Raw genomic sequence first — 18026 nt, forward strand, 5'->3', positions numbered from 1 at the left:
GTCAGCACCAAGGTCCGAGATGCTTCCCCCTTTCTAACATTTATCTTCTGTCTCCCTCTCTCTCTCTCTCTCTGCGTTTGAATTAGATTTTCCGATCGGGCGATTCTTTTTTAGTTCCATCTCTTTCTTGTTGTTCGTCAAGGAGATCAGTTTGGCGTAGCATGGTAAAGATATTCTCTCTTATTCTGTAGTGCTTCGTTTTTGCTTTTCCGTTTTGTTTCAGAGGCATAATCTTGGATTCTCGGGCGAAATTTTGTTTGATGTTTGAAATTGTGCTTTTATCTTGTTTTCTGTGTATGAGTTATGTTATTGTTTCGGACTTACCTCGTACGGTTGGGGCTCAACTAAAGGATGGAATTAGGTCATTCGAGTTATATATATACTAAAGATGGAGTGAATTTACTTTAGGAACCGAAGGCTGGAGAAGAAGAGGGAATAATTTTGGCAACTGGAGATGTTGAGCCATAACGATCTTAGGGCTTGGGTAAGTGTTTTGCTGAGATTGTTTGGGTTTAAGCGTAGGAAAAATTCTTAGTTGAAATGGGGCATAGTTACAAGCTTTTGGTCTTTGTTGTGGTGGCTGATGAGGATATGCTTTGAGTATCAAAATTAACCATTATTCCATAAGTTAGGGGTTTTCTCATGGCCGCTCCAGCTTGGGTAATTGTTCTTATCTACCTTGCCCCTAAAAAACTTGAGGATTGCATTGGATTTTGTTTAATATGCCAGGTTATCTTAAGGTCAAGGTGGGGCGTTTTAAGTCTTAAACATTCATCCTCTAGTCTTACGCAGCATGTGAGAGGGAGAGAAATGCAGCTGTGGGAAAAACACACTTACGCCAAAATTTGAAGGAGAAAAATACAGGGCTGTGCGTCTTGGTGTAGGAGGCTGAAATGCAGGTGTGGGTCTTGCAGTGGGTCTCAATTTCATAGGCTAGAGCAGCTTTCATGGCTCTCTGTTCAGCAGTGGTGGAGATTGTGTGTGGGTCATGGTCAGTAGTTTGCACAGGCGGTGTGGTCACGGTACAGTGACTAAATTGACGTGGGTGGCTGTTTTTCTTTTAGATTTCACGGGGGGTATTTGATTGGAGCTCAAATCAGTCAAGGTTTGAGGTATAATCGATTTCTTCTCGAGGAGGTTTGAATGGCTCAGAAGGGTTACAGTCCATTGGGTTTATTGATCCCATCATAACTCTGTATTTGGTGCTTGATGATCTTAATTAAAATCTCATAAGCTTGTTCTTAAAATGGATGTAGGTCAAAAAGGTCGAACCACGTATATATCTTGGTGTTCTTATCTCTTGCTTTGTTTATTTGTTGCCGCCAATTGTATTGTGTTTAGAGCAAACTAGAGTTCAATTTTTTTTACCAATTTCAGTTCTCAATCCTCACTACTAGACCGTATACCACTAGTTGAAATCTAGGTAACCCCCGCTCACATTTGTTCGTTGCTATTTGTTGCTTGAAGTCTTCCACCACTTCATTCCTTCATATTAGAGGGCTGTCTCTGCTCCGTTGACATCCTTGTTTGGGTTCATTTTGAATCTCTGCGTACATTTTAAATATTACATTCGTACATCAAACATCATAAATTCATATGCAAAGTTCGATTGGACTCGATGTATCAGTATAATATAAATATTGAACGACAGACATAATATACGTTACACTAGAAGTAGATGTTAAGTCATACAAATAACAAGTGAAATTTTGTCTTGTTTGGAAATACCTTCTATTCTCTATCACTTGAATATTGCAACCATTAGCATTTTTCTTACGTTCATTCAATTCAGGTTTTAAACATTTCGCACAATGACCAGCACTGAGGCAGGAATGGGTCAGTCTACAGAACAAAAGAAGAGTGTCTCTGCCAACAATGCAGCTCGGTCATCTCCATCCATGTTTAAAAGATGGGGTAGAAGACACCCATTTATCAGATATGGACTTCCAATGATCTCTCTCACTGTGCTTGGGGCAGTTGGTCTTGGTCATCTCTTGCAAGGAAGGTTAGTGGTTGCTGGTACTGTTTGAAGTTTATGATTCAAAGTGATGGTGTTGCCTTCTTTAGGAGATCACTTTAATTTTCCTGTATCTTCTTTTTGAAGTGGAGAAATACCTCTCTTCTGGATTTGTGATGCCTCGATGTATAACCCCGGAAAACCTGTTTTAAAATACATAGGAAAGATTCTGGACTTTGCCTTGGAAGTGGTCATCGAGTCCATGGAATTGAGATTTGAGAACCGATGCGAGAATGAAAATTCTGTGTGCAGTCGTTTCAACTTAATATTCACTACTGTCTGGTTCTTTTTTTCATATCTTGGAACGTTCTATTTGGAGTAGACTGTTAATTAGCTATCTGCACAGCAACACTATAAATACTATCAAGATCATATTTGTTGTAATGTTTCCATGTTTGCTTTTCCATTTGATATTCTTTTTAAAAACGTGTCGAATTTGCATTGTAGTTCAGTAAAGATATTGCAAAGGTGAAAGATGATCAAGAATGGGAGATCACTGAGATGAGAAAAGCCCTGTCAAGAACGGGACCTATCGATGCGTATAAGCCGAAAAATATATCGTTAGAAGAAGAACTGAGGGTATTACTCTTATTCATTGCTACTCATTTGTTATGATGTTCAGTTTCATCATCATATACAGCGCCTGATTGTGTTATTGATGTGTTCAGGCTTTACAAGAGAAGGTAGACATCAACAACTATGAATACAAGAGAATTCCAAAGCCCACTGATCGAACATCCTGAAATTTAGCCCTCCAAAAGTTGCATACAACACCAGTTCAGGTATTTTGTATCCTCACTTGTAATTCCTTTTGAAGATTATGACAATAAACATCCTTTTCGAATGAGCAGAATGTTCCCTTTTTTGAGTTTTGTTTCAACCTTTTGGAATTTTTTATGCTCATCTTTTCTCTACATATTGCTGTGACCTCTTTGTTTCAACCTTTTTATGCTTATTTATTTAATTGTTTTTTTGTAAAAAAAAATTATTGTTTTTAATTTTAGAAACGATAATAAAATTGTGACTTTGGGGCGTCTACCCTTCACTTCCAAGTTTATGTCTAATAGATCATTAAAATTGAATTTTGTAGTATATTAGATGGCCTAATCGATACAAAATTAAAAGTTTAAAGAGTTATTAAACATAAAATTAATATTTATGTTAGAGTAAAATAGACACAAATTTTAAAATTCGGAAACTAAATTTAGCTATATATATATATATAGAGAGAGAGAGAGAGATATATTAACAAACAATTACATGATTTTTTTTTTCCTTTTAACAAACAAGCTATTTTGCAATTTCTTGAAATATAATTGATTGGAAAGTTGAGTTACAAGTTTTATTATTTTTTTCACAGCTGATAAATGATTCTGTAAGAGCTTTCATACACGGCTACACTTCACACTCTGTACATACAAATTTGTATCACTCAATTCTTAAGCCATTGTCCATATCACTTCTACGTGAATCTTTCCGTTCTTTGAGTTGATTAGATTGTACTTCTCATTTATCCTCCCGTTGTTTACAACATCGTCGAGATTGATTTCCACGTGTCCCAATGATTCCTGTATTAATTTCAATAACGAGTTATTCTGTGATCATATTTAAGCTCAACGATTAAACAACTTCATAAAAATGAATTAACTTACGATGGTTTCATCTCTAATTGACCAATTGAGTTTTAAAATATAACTGTGGCTTGTGTTTATTTGGTTCTTGTATTTGAAAAAGTGTCATTTTTTAGTTTAATATCGTGTGAGTCTACTTGGGACAATACCTTTTGCAGAAAACTGAAGACATTCCGTTTGCTCATAACTTCAATATGGATCTTTTCTCGAATTGGAGGTTCCTCCAGCATATATGGGAATTCTTCATTCCATGAGGGGTCGCGAGTTTTCTTGATCATCTACAGAAACAAAATCAATAGAAGAAAATCAACGATAAATAATCACAGATAAATCAAAGAACAGTCAATAGATATCACAAAATTGAAAGATCACATTCGTTTTCTTCCTCTCTCCTCTGAAGTGTATAACAGCGTAAGGATTATTGTGCTTCTCCCCTTCGACATCTTGAGCTCCCTGGATCGTCACAGATAATACACCTGCTCCACCCGATGTCTGATTCTCTGGCTGACCATTGCTTCTGCCTTCACTCTTCACCTCACCGATTGAGTTTTCAAGATATTTCATGCTTTCTTCTCTGAAAGGAGTAAACATGAGCTCAACTACAAGTTTTCCTCTGGGCTTCTTGTTTTGGTGATCATTGATATTTGTGTTCTTGAGCAAATCAAGCACGAGGTCCTTGGTCTCATAGGGTGTAAGCAGCTTTAGAGGAACTAATTGCATTCCCAATCTATCATGGCCACCAACCTGTCACAATTAGTAGAAGTTATAGTTATATACCCTTAATAGTAAAAATAAATAAATAAATAAAACGTCGAGGATATTTGTTGTTGGTATTTCATCCTGGAAAAGTGGCAGGAAGTACCTTGTCCCAGTCATAGACTTGTAGCTGAAGAACTTGAGACTTGGGATCATTCACAATAAGCTTGAACTTCTCATTCCACACAGGATTCAAGTTCCTCATCTTGATACTTGTTTTCTTAGCAGGTAACCCCCCGCCACTCAGCATAAGTTTCACATATGGATCAGATGTTCCCAAAATATCCATCTTCAAGAGTTTTGATGCACGTACAACCTTCACATGCAATATGCCTACAGGCTTTCTTGTGGCCAATCTATACAAACAGAGGCAATCAACTTTCTTCACAACAAGATTGGTCATGTACACGAAGTAATTCATTTATCATCTTACATCGAAGGATCAAGAACAGGAATTTCAAGAATCCGAGGCCAGAGGTAGAGGCTTGAAACTTGTCTCTTAATTTTATCCTGTCCAAAATCCAAGAGTTGGCTCATTCAGAATTAAACTAGCAGTTCATTTTCTATAAATCACACTAGAACTGTAAGAATTACCAGTGAAGCACCTGAATAAATCGATAAAAGCCAGGTATAGACATGATGTCTCCTCCCATTATCTTCAATCCAAAGTCTATTTGTGGCTGCAAATAGCCAGCCAAAAGGTACAGGAAGAATTATTCGCCAAGCGATGAAACTGCAAATAATATCATAGATAGAAGCAACAAGAAAATGGTTGATATACTTCCAGTCGCATTTGCACTTACTTTCTCCATTAAAGATGCTACAATAGTTGCAAAACAAGGAAAAGTAGGCACAAGAGGCTTCAAAGCCAACCGTGGCGTTGCAAATATCTGGAGATCCACTATCTAAGAAAGACGCATAGTGAATATTAGATGAAAAAATCTCCACTTATAAGATATTTTTACAGGCATTCATCTCTTAGTTTGTCATTAGGCTGCTGACCTGAACTTTGATCCGGAGAGACAATATATTCACCACCATTACAATGTTGGGATTGCCAGCCCATCTGATTGCTGGTTCCATTAGCAGTTTATTCTCATTTGTTTCATACACTTTTAGACCTGAAAAGTAGGAAAGAAAAATCAACCACAAAATCTCATGGAAAACTAATTTTGATCCGAAAATTGCACGATGAGATCATAAAATGACTCATCTGCAGTTTCTTTTCAAACCATTTTGAAGCTTCTAAGACTAACCATGAAACTTTGGAGGAAGAGTTCCAAGGCTTAGCTGCTCAAGCTCAATAGCTTCGATCTGAAACTTCCCTATGTATTCTGAAAATACAGGTTTGGCAATGGCTCTTATACTACCACAAATTGCCTGTAAACTAAATATATTTTACATCCAAGTTGACTCACGAAGAAAAGAGAAGTGCAAAACGCGACGTCACCTTATCAAGGTAAGGCCACATGGCCAATAAAAACTTGTTTAACCAATCCACCTGCACCAATTTTGCAATATTGATCAGTAAAATACAGAGTTCAGAAAAGCTAATGGAGCAGAACTTTAATTAAAATTAAAAGCAACCAAAGAGCATTACGAACTCGATCATAATCAGGAGTTTTCACCCACAATGGAATTTCAGGCATTAGATCTTGCAAAGAAGTTGTGTCCAACTCACATAGAGGCCTCGTAACTGGTTCCTGCAGTTGAGAGTATTTAAACTTCAAAACACGATTATCTTATCTCGAGAAGAACGCAGAGATTCGATTGCACAGGCATTCAAATGAATGTTAAAACATCGAATATTTGATTTTAACGTTTCTTGAGTTAAAAGACATTTCGTTCGAGGAAGACAAATACAATGAAAATTACTCGCACTTTTTCAGGTAACAGAAGTCGTTTCTCAGTACTGAGACTAAACAATTTCGAAACGGAGAAAAATAATTAAGAACAAAGCAAGAGAAACAGACCGATTTCACCAGTGCAACAGATAGATAAATCAATCAACCAAGATCAAGGAAGAACCACGAAATCAATCAATCACAGTAAGATCAAGCAAGAACGGTAAACTAAAACGGAACTTACCTTAACATCTTTAGTCTCAGAGTAGACGAAGATGAAGAATCCGATGAATATTCCGAGAGGAAGACCGATTCCGAACCCGAGAATTCCAAAGACAGTGCCGAAAAATCCCATTCCGGTGAGGAGAGAGATTGAATTCGAGATAGAATCAGATTGATCAAGAAAGAAGAAGAAGAAGAGGTTGAAAGCTGAACGATTAGGTGAGAAGAAAAAAAAAAAAAAAATCAGTGAAACCAAAATCCGTTGAAAATCAAATGGACTTGGAGAGGGAAATTGAAGACTGACATGGAAAATGGAGGTTCGCCCACCATCTAAACGTAAAATTCCCGCTACACATTTTCATTGCCTTTAAAAATAATAATAATAATAATAATAATAAATAATAATAAAATATTTATGTTATGGTTAAATTTTTTTTAAGAGAAAAAAAATTAATTAATACTTCTAAACCAAAATAATAATTAATTTATTTTATAACCATTAAATTTTCGTTTTAGAATAGTTAATTATCATTTTTCACGCGAATTTAAAACAATAGGAATCAAATAAATATAAAATAAACCCTAATAGTAATTTTTTATTAAATAAAATTAGAAATAATGTTTTTCAATATTTATTTAATACTTTCTAAATAAATATTGAAAAATAGAGAAAGACCAAAAAAATAAGAAAATATTGATATTTAGTTGCAACTACTCCAATATGATATATATATATATATATATATATATATCGTCTTTACTTTATTATACTTTAAAAAGAAAGAAAAAAATATAAGGGCATAAATGTAATTCAACGTAAAATGTCACATATTTCTTATAAGGATAATTGATGGGAGCTTTTTCTTGATTTTTTTTTTGTTATTTTATTTATTTTTATGTTAATTTTAGAATTTTATATTCAAATATTGAAGATAAGATAGGTGGAAAAAAAAGAAGTAATAAATTGTAATTAATAAACTTTATTGGCTATTGACATCTTATCCCTATCATCACATCCATACTTAGAAAAATAAATATTTCAAAAGATAAAAATAAATTATAATTGATATAGATATGGTTATAATGTAAAATGTTATAATATGTTTTATTATTTATATTATAAAATTAATATTTATTTATAGGTTGAATTAAAAAAATAAACTTAATACAAACTTTATGAAATTGGAATATGTCCAAATTTTTTATTTGAGATAAAATTCTTCCAAATCTTAGTTTCAACACTTAAATTTTTTTAAATTAAAACTTTTAATTGCCTCTGCACAATAAAAAGGATGTTTGGGGAACATGTTCGGCATCCGAAGCCGACCTGTCGATTCATCAGTAACTTCAATCGGACCGATCAGCTATAATGGATACCGCCGCTCCGTTGCCACCGGCTTCCACAGTTCCAGCTGATTCGACACCCGTCGGCACTCCTCTGTTCTCCCGAATCCGCCTCGCCGCTCCCTCCGACGTCCCTCACGTTCACAACCTCATCCACCAAATGGCCGTCTTCGAAAATCTCTCTCATGTCTGTTCCACCACCGAATCTGATCTCTCCGCCAATCTCTTCACCTCTCCGCCCTTCCAATCCTTCACCATTTTCATTCTAGAAGTTTCCCCTAAACCCTTCCCCGAAAACTCTCCTCATAACTCTAACCTTAATTACATCCCCGTCGTTCGAATTCTCAATTCCGACCATCCGGTGGACGATCCAGATCGGGAGATTTTCAAATCAGAAGATGAAAACGTTGTCGTTGCTGGATTTGCTCTGTTTTTCCCCAATTTTCCGGCGAATACGGGGAGGCCAGGTTTGTTTCTGGAGGCCATTTTCGTGAGAAAGTGTTACCGGAGGAAGGGGTTCGGAAAAATGTTGCTGTCGGCGGTGGCGAAGCAGGCGGTGAAAATGAATTACTGTGAAGTGTTCTGGGTGGTGCTTAATCGGAACGTGAATGCCATTCGCTTTTACGAAGACATGGGTGCCCAAATGTTGCCGGAGTGGAGAATTTGTAGACTCGCCGGCGATGCTCTTCAGCTTCATGAAAATGATAACTGAAACAGAGGAATTTTTTTACTGTTTTTTATTTATTTAAATTATCGTGTCTTATCCAAACTTTTAATAGCTTCTTTACCTGTTTGTTTCTAAATAAATTTTATGGACACTCCCAGTAAATTTATTGGCAAAAAAAAGAATTATTTTAAAACAAATTTATGTAATTTTAAAAAATTGAATTAAACGGAAACTTTTCACATTTTTTCAAATTTTAAATTAAAAAATAAAAAAAATAAAAAAAAAAACTTTGTTTTTNGAAAATAAGATTTTTAAATAAGTATTACGGTATATTTATGGTTAAATTATAATAAATCGAACTAATTCACTTATTTCAAAAATATTTTTATCCTTTTAAAAATTGCAATATTATTTTTGACATTTTACACTAATAAAATTTCGTGAAACCTTATAAAAGAGATTTAAATTTTAGAATTATAGTCGAAAATATAATAATGATTGTACTCTAAAAACAATATTTTTGTTTCATATTTCAACTTTTAAATTTACTCCGTTTTACTGCGGTAAACATAGAGTATGAAGATTAAATCTCGAATCTCACGTCAATTATTATTGAATTATTTTAATTTAAAATACAAAAGTGTACTGTTTAGCTTGTCGTGCGGTAAACATAGAGTAGGAATATTAAATCTTTAATCTCATGTCAATTATTATTAAATTATTTTAACTTAAAATATAAAAGTGTACCGTTTAGTTTGTCGTGGTGGAGAGTCTTACATTGTCGGTAGTCTTAGCAGCCCTTTAAGTCGTCCGTTCGATTTCCTTATCGTTTTTGTACCTCGTCGAAAAGGTGGGTGCCGTTCCGTTCCGTATTCCTCCTCTTCTTCGCCTCTCATACTTTTAAATGACAATGATTCATTACATAACTACGTTGTGGCGTTATCTTGTTGGCTACCTATTGACATTGTATCTCAATCATTAAATCAATACTTAGAAAATAAATATTTTAAAAATGAAAACAAATTATATAAATCCAACAAATTTCTTTTTGTTCTCTTATAGTTGATATTGTTTCTTTACATCATTTTGAATAATATTGGATATAATCATAATGTAAAATGTTATAAATGTTTTATTATTTATATTATAAAGTTATTATTTATTTATAGCTCTCTGGCAGAATATTTAGAGAACGAATATAAGTTCTCTTTCATCGATTTCAATAAGGAACCTTTCTAGAGAAATAAGGAAGGTAAAAGGTATTTATAAAGCAATAAATAGTTATCAGTAATATAAAGGAGAAAGAAAAAATCGAAATAAACTGTATTCATCTATATATCAGTAGCAAGAATTTTCAAATCTCAATTTTTTTTTTTTTTAATTTTAACGGAATCAATATACTTTTTTAAAAAATATTATTAAAAAATGTATAGGGACCATTTCGTCTGCATATTAATGATAAATATATTATTAAAGTTTTTTAAAATGTTTAAAATATCTTTTAAATTTTAAACAAATGCTAGTAATTTGAACCATATATATTTTAAATTAATTAAACCAAACTAGTAGGTGGATGGTTGATTTTAATTAAACGAACTCGTGTTTTAGAAAAAATGCGATTAATTACAAATATTTGTATCTTATTTCTTTTTTTTATAAAAAAAAATGATGTTATTTATATTTAGGAATTTATCGTGTTATATCAATTTTTGACGGTTAAGATAAGATATAAAATATTTCACATTTTTATTTAAAATAAAAACTATAAAAAATTTACTTAATACCATTTTATGAAATTTTAATTTAAAATAAAATTGGAATAATATGTCCAAATTTTGATTTGAGATAAAATTCTTCCAAATCTTCTGATTATTCTTTTTAAAGAATGATAACTTTTTATTTTTAATATAATTTTAAATGAAAATAAGTAAAAAAAAAAAATCAAATAATATTTTATTAACAAAAAAAAAGAATAATAATAATATAACTTCTACCAACATAATTTTTATAAATTAAAAATTTAATGTTACTATATAGTCTTCAAACACTTGAATTATGTGAAAATAGCATACTTTAAATTTTTTAATTTTCTTTTTTTGTATACCATTTGCTTTATTTTTTATTTTATTTTTAATTCCATTTTTATAAACATTAATTACTATTCAAATTTCACACTATAATAAAAATATCTATCCACATAAAGAAGAAAAGAAAAAAAAAAATGTAATAATATAATATTAAATTATTAAAATATAATTTTAGCTCCCATTGCCTCTAGACTATAAAAGGGATGTTTGGTGTGAGCATGTTGGGCATCCGGAGCATTCAGTTTCTCTAGGTTCAGCAGTAATGGACGCCGCCACTCCGTCGCCACCCACCGGCTCTCCTCTGTTCTCCCGAATCCGCCTCGCCGTTCCCTCCGACGTCCCTCACATTCACAAGCTCCTCCACCAAATGGCCGCCTTCGAAAATCACTCTCATGTCTGCTCCACCACCGAATCTGATCTCTCCGCCCATCTCTTCACCTCTCCGCCCTTCCAATCCGTCACCACTTTCATTCTAGAAGTTTCCACTAAACCCTTCCCCGAAGATTCTCCTCATAACTCTAACGCTAATTACATCCCCGTCGTTCGAATGCTCAATTCCGAGCATCCGGTGGACGATCCAGATGGGGAGATTTTCAAATCAGAAGATGAAAACGTCGTCGTTGCTGGATTTGTTCTGTTTTTCCCCAATTTTCCGTCGTATACGGGGAGGCCGGGCTTTTTTCTGGAGGCCTTTTTCGTGAGAAAGTGTTACCGGAGGAAGGGGTTCGGGAAAATGTTGCTGTCGGCGGTGGCGAAGCAGGCGGTGAAAATGGATTACTGTGAAGTTTTCTGGTTAGTGAAAAATTGGAACGTGAATGCCATGCGCTTTTACGAAGACATGGGTGCCCAAACCGTGGAGAGGAAAATCTATACACTCACCGGCGATGCTCTTCAGCTTCATCAAAATGATGACTGAAACAGAGGAGTTTTTACTGTTTTTTTTTTTTTAATTTTTATATATTTATATATTTAAATTATCGTGTCCTATACAAACTTTTAAAGTTTGTTTCTAAATAAATGCATGGACATTTCCCAACAAATTCATTGCCAATAAATAAATAAATAAATAAAATTATTGTAAAACAAATTTAAGTAATTTTAAAAATTGAATTAAATGGAAACTTCTCATGTAAATAAGATTTTTAAACAAATATAAAAATATTATAGTATATTTATGGCTAAATTATAATAAATAGAATTTATTAGCTTATTTCAAAATATTCTTAATATTATTTTTGAAATTTTAAAATAGAAATTATTTATATTTTTAGACAAAATTTTAGTACATAAAATGGATAGCAATGACTTAAATTAGTGTGACAATATAAATTTTTCGTTATGAACCATCCTATGGTTCTATGTCTCAATTTCTATTTAAAATTCTAAGATTTATTTTGAAATATTTAGATAATGTGATAATGATATTGTAATTTTTGCATTTATAAAATTAACCCGATTCTTATGAAAAAAAATGTATGCCATATTTACTTTTTTTTTTTTTATATATAAAAAAAAGTTTTTATTCCCTTTGTGGATATCTTTTTAGAAAACACGTGAAACATGAACGAAGATAGTCAAATTTTAGGATTATGGTAAAAAAGATAATAATAAAGGTAATGCACATCTTGAAACTATATTTTAAATTTATTCGTGGTACTCTAAAAATAATATTTCTTATACGAATAAAAGAAATATTAAATACTTTTTAAATTAAGAAAACCATAAATTGATTTTTTTTAGTACAAGGTCTTTTTATTAATTTAGGAAAAAAAGAAAAAACGGCTGTAATAACGACACGGCCGCATTCAACATTTGTAACGGCCGAATAAAGTAGGGGCGGCGGCGGCGACATTGAAGGGGAGCCATTTGGATGAGGTGAAGCGGATGGTGGAGGAGTATCGAAAGGCAGTGAGTGGTATGGCTTGGCTTGGCGGTGAGAGTTCGAAGTCGCCGCCATTGCTGGTGGCAGCAGCAGAGATGTCACGAGCAGCTATGTCGGTGAGAATCAACGCTCTTTTGAAAGAAGGCATAGCCATTGATGGGCTTTTGATTGGTAGGCCCAAGCCCAAGGAAGTTGGGCCAAATGGGGAGTCCATAAACACATCTGAGGCCTTTCAATTTGTATATTCAATTTGTACCATGAACTATTTTCATAATAATTTCCAAGAAATAAGAAAAAGTCCAACCACTGCATGCGGCAGGCTGCCGCCGCTCGGCCTTCAATTTATTTATTTATTTTTTTGTCGGTTAAATTTCTTTTAATTCTTTTTTGTCTGTTTTGATTTAAAATTTTAAGATTGTTTAATAGACTTTAAAAAATATATATATATTTAATAATTTTTCTAAATTTTAAATTTTATATTTAATAGATCCTTTATATATTATAATTATAAAATAAATTTTTTATTGGGTTTCTTAATTTTTCTTTTCCTTTTTGTTTTCTTCAACAAAATCAAATGGCGTTTCTCTCAGATTTTCCAGTTTAGGGGATCGATCGGAACAATCTCTGAACTACTCTGAATCTCCCGGTGGGACTCCACCGAAACCCTCTCTAAGCCGCCGCCGCCGTCGTCAGCTCCACCCCGATTTAACCCACCAGCCGCTGTCCTCTGAATTTTTCTCTCCTTTTTCCGTTTTCCATCTGAAATGGTGAAAGCTTTGCCTCTTCACCTCGCAAGCGTGAAATTTTTCCCCAAATTCGACGGTTCTTATGATCTTCCTTCGCTTCTCCTGCTCCCGCCCGCGAGGCTCCCCGCCTCTGGTTTCAACAAGCTTCCTCTGTCTCGAAAATTTCCGCGGATTTCCCAGAAAGTTTATGTGACTGATGAGAAGGTTTCGCTGCTTGGAGCTTGGACGCAAGAGAGTTCCCTGCAATTTCGAGATGAATCGCCTGTTTCGATGGAGCTCCAGTCCATTAGCAGCGAACTTGAATTCGATCAGGCTATTGCAGATGCGGAGGAACACAACGGGCTCGTGATTCTTGTATGGTATGCATACGTTTCTTTTGGGCTTTTCTAGGGTTTCACTGAAACAGAATAACAACCTCTGTTGTACATTAATTCTGATAATTTTCAACAGCTTTCCTTCAAGCCTTTCAAGAACATTTCTCTTTGTTTTACCTTGTTTCGTTGAAAATTGAGTTTATGTGGATATGTAGGATGGCTAACTGGTGCAGAAATTATATTTATTTGATACCCCAATTGGAAAGATTGGCTGCTGATTATTACCCCAGGTTAGCTCTTAGCCCATTTCTTTTGACCAACCAAATGGCTAAGTCCTTATTGAAGTTGTGCTTGTTCTTGATGAATTTTAGATTGCAGTTCTACTGCATTAATGTCAATATGGTGCCACACAAGCTAGTTGTTCGTGCCGGATTAGCTGTAAGTTCCTTCCAAAGCTTGCAAATTATAGTGATCTTCTTTGGGTAGGATTTTACTTGAGTTCTGTTTACAATGGAAATTAGAACTTGTGTTTCATTACCTTTAGGAACGTTTCCAATTTGCAGTTTGAACATAGGAGTCCAAGGACATGTTGAGCTTGTGTTACTTTGATGGATGAGTTGATTGAATAAACTGCTTGATCTGTTTTATCTTTTCATTTATTGTTTGCGAACATGAAATCTTTATGTGAGATCCCACGTCGATCGGAGAGGGGAACGAAACATTTCTTATAAGAGTGTGGAAACCTCTCCCTAGTAGACGCGTTTTAAAACTTTGATAGGAAGCTTGAGAGGGAAAGTCCAAAGAGAACAATATTTTTAGCGGTGGGCTTAGGCTTTGGCTTAGGCTATTGCACTTTCTATACTTGGTTGAGTGATACATGTGACATTATCATTTTGATTTCTTGCATTTTCTCGTGTATCTCAACCGTTCTTCTTCGAATCTTCCAGAAGATGCCAGCTATTCAGGTGATTTTCTTCACAATCAGATATGTTAACGTTGGAAACCTTCATCTCTTCTAATATCAAGATCTTGATTATGTTTATTGCAGCTATGGAAGGATGGCAAGAAACAAGACGAGGTGATTGGTCTCTACAAAGCATATTTAGTTGTCAACGACGTTCAGAAAATGATCGAACGTGAGCTAACAGGCGAGTGACTTACGATTCATTTTTACCCTCATCCTCTTACCCACTTAGTGGTATTTGAATTGATTGATAGCATCTCATAGAAATTCCCTTCTTCTTACATTCATCAACATAAAGAACACGGCCTGACTAGCCTTTTGAAGCCTTCTGAAAATATTAGTTGGTTGCTTCAGTATGATAGTTGTCTCGAAATATCGGTTGTTCTCGGTTATAATAATTGTTCAAAATTGATGGTTGTCTTAATAGAATGGACTTTCCTGTAATGATAGTTGTCTCAAAAAGGTCAGTTGTGTCGATTAATAATTGTTTAGACATATTGGTTGCCTCAAGTGAACTTATAATGCTCATCTCAAAAGATGAGTTGCCTTGAAATATTGGTTGGTTTTGTTCCAAAATATTGGTCGTCTCGGTGTGATGGTCGGCAAGCTTATTGACACATTTCTTTTTCAAATGGCTTCAACTTTTTATAGACTAGAAGATCCATAATGCTCGCATTATGAATAAGAAACTCATGCTCAACATCAGTCAGTTGCTCGAGTGCCTTTTATAGAAGAGTTTTTTTCATGCCAACATCCGCTTTCTTGCCGACCTTGCTTGAAAAGCGAGAGAAAATAGATCACTTAGAGTTAGCAGACTGTAGTTACATATGAACATCTATAAGTTTCTATGATTTATCTTAAGCAAGTAGTTTAAGCAATAGTAGACTCAACATTTAAAGAGCGATACCACCTTGAAAAGGTACGACAGAAATGCGAAATGCAAGCAAAGCCGTAGATAGTATAGGCATTAAAATGGTTGTTTTAATAGTCTAGTTTTCTCAAAATATTGGTTGGCTCGATATATTGTTTTGAATTATCGAAGGGCTCAAAATCACAGTGTTGTATAATAATTGTCCTGAAACATTGGCTATGTTGATAGGCTATTTTGAAATATGGTTGTTATTTTCATGGATGTGACATGGCAAATCCTTGGTATTTGTGATTTAATTGGTCATTTCAATTTGATAACTTAGTTTTTTTTTTAGTTTATTGCGTTCTTAAAATTTAAAAATATAATTAATTTTTATGGGTAAAATTATTGATCTAGTCTCTCTAACATATATATTTGTGTCGAGTAGGTCTCTAAAATTTTAAAAATGTGTCAAATAAGTTATAATGAAAATTCACGTTTGATTAGTTTGATTAGTAAATGATTATAGTGAAAATTTGTCTATCTCTAAAACCCTTTCTTATGTTTGTAATTTGATAAATTTTTAAACTTTCATATATATATTAGGAATATAAAAACTTGTATATATTAGGAACAATGTTTTTTGTTTTTTTTTTAAAATTTTTTTTTAATGTTTTTAAAATCTCAATTTTGCATTAATTAGGCATGATATATATATATTTTATATAATTTATTATTTTATTTCAAAATCTAATAATCTTATTGTTTATCATAAATTTGATTCATTATTTATTTATTTAAAATTTAAAATTATACATTCCATTTTGTTTGGTCATGCATATTTAATTTTAAATGAGCTTTAGTTATCTCATAAATCTACATAATATGGTATGAGATATGATTGTCCATGTTATTAATTTTTTTCATTATAAATAAAGTATCTGTGGGTATGAATTTTTAAAATTCAATTAAATATTTATATAGCTTGAAATAAGGTACCTTTTTTAATTTGGGATTTATTTTAATTCTTTTCTAATTTGAGGATTTAAATACCTAACCACGTGGCTATCACTCGTTTTAATTGGGTGATGAGTTGGGCTTTGAAGGCCCTATGGGTATTTTGTTGGCCCATTTCCACATTAATTAGGCCCAGACCAGTATTTTTAAATTAAAAATTAAAACTAATTTAATTATTTTATTTTAGTTATTTAGTGGCTTCTCCTTCACGCCACTTCTGTAACGGCTCTATTTTGCCGCATCTTTCTGGCTTCTCTATAAATTGTTTCGCTGTCTTCGGCGCTCTCCATTCCCGGTTTACCAGTTCTAGTTTTTTCTCTCTTCTCTCTCTCTGCAAAATCATCCAATTTCTTCGGAATGCTCTTGGGGTTTAGGTTTTCAGCCTTCGTAGAATTGGAACGATCGGCAGTCGAGATCGTACTCTCCGTCGCCCTTGACTTCGATCTCCCTCTTTTCCCTTTGGGAAATCGTCTTCGGAAATCTAATTAGGTTTTCGTTTTTCGTTTTTCTCTTCGGAAATCTAAAGTCGATTAGGTCTTGAATCTCCGTCGTCTCTTTGTGAATTCATCATGATTTTTCTATAATAATCGATTACGCTTTACCTCTTTCTATTTGCGAAATCATCTTGATTCTTTTGAAGTCTAATTAGGTTTTGGTATGATTTTTTCAGAATCCATCAATTTCAAACAATTTAAGAGTCTAGGTCGCAAGCCCACTTTTAGTACCTGTTAAGCCGTCCTACTCTTGAAGCATTATCATGAATGGGCCTCCAATCGTGGTTCGAATGCCACTTCCAGAATCCTCGGGACTTTTGTTCATTATCTCCATCCCAATGTGGGGGTCCAATGGTGGTCGAATGCCAAGGAAGCGGAATACTGTTGGGGCATTATCATGAATGGAAGGTAAACTGGTATGATTTTACTGTGAAACCCTAATTTTCGGATTTCTCGTAGTAATACGTAATCACATAACATATCTCTCGAGTCTATAAAGTTTTTGGAGTTCTAAGTAATCTTTAGTTTTAGATGCAGTTTCGGATGTTATTTGATGCTTCTATGCGCCTACAATTGGTTTGATGTTTAAACATTCAATGAGTTGTCTTATAATGATAAATATTGCAAAATATTGGTGGCCTGAGTACAATAATTGTCCATATATATCGGTTGTCGTGTGAGAATCCAAAATAATGGTTGGTTGAGATATTGATTGTCTTGGAATGATAATTGTTGCTGGTAACGTTGCTACAATAATTTTCTAGACATAATGATTGCCTTGATAGAATCCAAAATAATGGTTGCCAAATATCTGTTCATTGATACACTAGCTGTCCGGTACAATAGCTGTTAGGAAACAACAGTTGCATTGATATACACTAGCTTTCGGGTACATTAGCTGTTTGGACACAACAGTTGCCTTGGTACACTAGCTGTCCGGACACAACGGTTGCCTAGGTACACTAGCTGTCCGGACACAACGGTTGCCTAGGTACACTAGCTGTCCGGACACAACGGTTGCCTAGGTACACTAGCTGTCCGGACACGACGGTTCCCTCGGTACACTAGCTGTGTCCGGACACAACGGTTGCCTAGGTACACTAGCTGTCCGGACACAACGGTTGCCTAGGTACACTAGCTGTCCGGACACAACGGTTGCCTAGGTACACTAGCTGTCCGGACACAACGGTT

The 18026-nt window shown here is 34.1% G+C and overlaps 5 protein-coding genes across 16 annotated transcripts in view; 4 read left to right on the forward strand and 1 right to left on the reverse strand.

The window, feature by feature from the left end:
- The first annotated feature begins 34 nt into the window (after positions 1–34).
- LOC111795161 lies at positions 35–2914 on the forward strand. 2 transcript variants are annotated; one of them, XM_023677447.1, is made up of 5 exons: positions 35–164; positions 409–484; positions 1793–2005; positions 2470–2596; positions 2686–2914. In XM_023677447.1, the coding sequence occupies exons 3-5, from the start codon at positions 1812–1814 to the stop codon at positions 2758–2760; spliced, it is 396 nt and encodes a 131-aa protein (XP_023533215.1). In that variant the 5' UTR covers positions 35–164; positions 409–484; positions 1793–1811; the 3' UTR covers positions 2761–2914. The 2 variants fall into 2 exon arrangements, with proteins under 2 accessions (XP_023533215.1, XP_023533207.1); XM_023677439.1 differs by lacking the exon at positions 409–484 and having other exon boundaries at positions 39–164.
- A 377-nt stretch (positions 2915–3291) lies between these two features.
- Positions 3292–6669, reverse strand: LOC111795091 (synaptotagmin-3-like). Of its 4 annotated transcripts, XM_023677335.1 has the most exons (12): positions 6493–6669; positions 6009–6107; positions 5855–5905; positions 5661–5784; positions 5407–5525; positions 5208–5309; positions 5010–5084; positions 4838–4914; positions 4511–4760; positions 4021–4392; positions 3798–3926; positions 3292–3585 (listed from the first exon to the last, which is right to left on the reverse strand). In XM_023677335.1, exons 1-12 carry the CDS (start codon positions 6601–6603, stop codon positions 3457–3459), a joined length of 1638 nt encoding a protein of 545 aa, XP_023533103.1. In that variant the 5' UTR covers positions 6604–6669; the 3' UTR covers positions 3292–3456. The 4 variants fall into 4 exon arrangements, with proteins under 4 accessions (XP_023533103.1, XP_023533111.1, XP_023533126.1 ...); XM_023677343.1 differs by lacking the exon at positions 6493–6669 and having other exon boundaries at positions 6037–6107; XM_023677358.1 differs by lacking the exon at positions 6493–6669 and having other exon boundaries at positions 5661–5738; positions 6037–6103.
- A 1066-nt stretch (positions 6670–7735) lies between these two features.
- On the forward strand, positions 7736–8632 carry LOC111795115 (probable acetyltransferase NATA1-like). The gene has a single exon (XM_023677368.1). The coding sequence runs from the start codon at positions 7840–7842 to the stop codon at positions 8524–8526; it is 687 nt and encodes a 228-aa protein (XP_023533136.1). The 5' UTR covers positions 7736–7839; the 3' UTR covers positions 8527–8632.
- Positions 8633–10797: 2165 nt separating this feature from the next.
- On the forward strand, positions 10798–11608 carry LOC111795152 (probable acetyltransferase NATA1-like). The gene has a single exon (XM_023677429.1). The coding sequence runs from the start codon at positions 10831–10833 to the stop codon at positions 11482–11484; it is 654 nt and encodes a 217-aa protein (XP_023533197.1). The 5' UTR covers positions 10798–10830; the 3' UTR covers positions 11485–11608.
- Positions 11609–12988: 1380 nt separating this feature from the next.
- Positions 12989–18026, forward strand: part of LOC111795121 (thioredoxin-like 3-2, chloroplastic) — an 11668-nt gene continuing 6630 nt past the window's right edge. For 4 of the 8 annotated variants that reach the window (XR_002815157.1, XR_002815159.1, XR_002815160.1 and 1 more), the window contains exons 1-6: positions 12989–13555; positions 13726–13800; positions 13882–13948; positions 14458–14475; positions 14559–14658; positions 17012–17243. Coding sequence is in view for 3 of the 8 variants with exons in the window: in XM_023677398.1 (XP_023533166.1) it covers positions 13215–13555; positions 13726–13800; positions 13882–13948; positions 14458–14475; positions 14559–14658; positions 17012–17073 (663 nt within the window). In the remaining 5 variants the exon portion in view is untranslated. Of the gene's footprint in view, positions 13556–13725; positions 13801–13881; positions 13949–14457; positions 14476–14558; positions 14919–15125; positions 15607–17011; positions 17639–18026 lie in introns of those variants that run through there. The other 4 variants (XR_002815158.1, XM_023677398.1, XM_023677416.1 and 1 more) reach the window with 4 other exon arrangements.

Source organism: Cucurbita pepo, chromosome LG01, assembly GCF_002806865.2.
Source record: "Cucurbita pepo subsp. pepo cultivar mu-cu-16 chromosome LG01, ASM280686v2, whole genome shotgun sequence".
NCBI lineage: Eukaryota > Viridiplantae > Streptophyta > Magnoliopsida > Cucurbitales > Cucurbitaceae > Cucurbita > Cucurbita pepo.

Coding starts and splice junctions, on each gene's coding strand:
- LOC111795091 (XM_023677335.1), bottom strand. CDS start 6,603: ATGGGATTTTTCGGCACTGTCTTTGGAATTCTCGGGTTCGGAATCGGT. Junction 5,906..6,008: donor AAACTCCTGATTATGATCGA/GTTCGTAATGCT, acceptor AAATTGGTGCAG/GTGGATTGGTTAAACAAGTT. Junction 4,393..4,510: donor AAGTCTATGACTGGGACAAG/GTACTTCCTGCC, acceptor TAATTGTGACAG/GTTGGTGGCCATGATAGATT.
- LOC111795152 (XM_023677429.1), top strand. CDS start 10,831: ATGGACGCCGCCACTCCGTCGCCACCCACCGGCTCTCCTCTGTTCTCC.
- LOC111795161 (XM_023677447.1), top strand. CDS start 1,812: ATGACCAGCACTGAGGCAGGAATGGGTCAGTCTACAGAACAAAAGAAG. Junction 2,006..2,469: donor GGTCATCTCTTGCAAGGAAG/GTTAGTGGTTGC, acceptor ATTGTAGTTCAG/TAAAGATATTGCAAAGGTGA. Junction 2,597..2,685: donor CGTTAGAAGAAGAACTGAGG/GTATTACTCTTA, acceptor TGATGTGTTCAG/GCTTTACAAGAGAAGGTAGA.
- LOC111795115 (XM_023677368.1), top strand. CDS start 7,840: ATGGATACCGCCGCTCCGTTGCCACCGGCTTCCACAGTTCCAGCTGAT.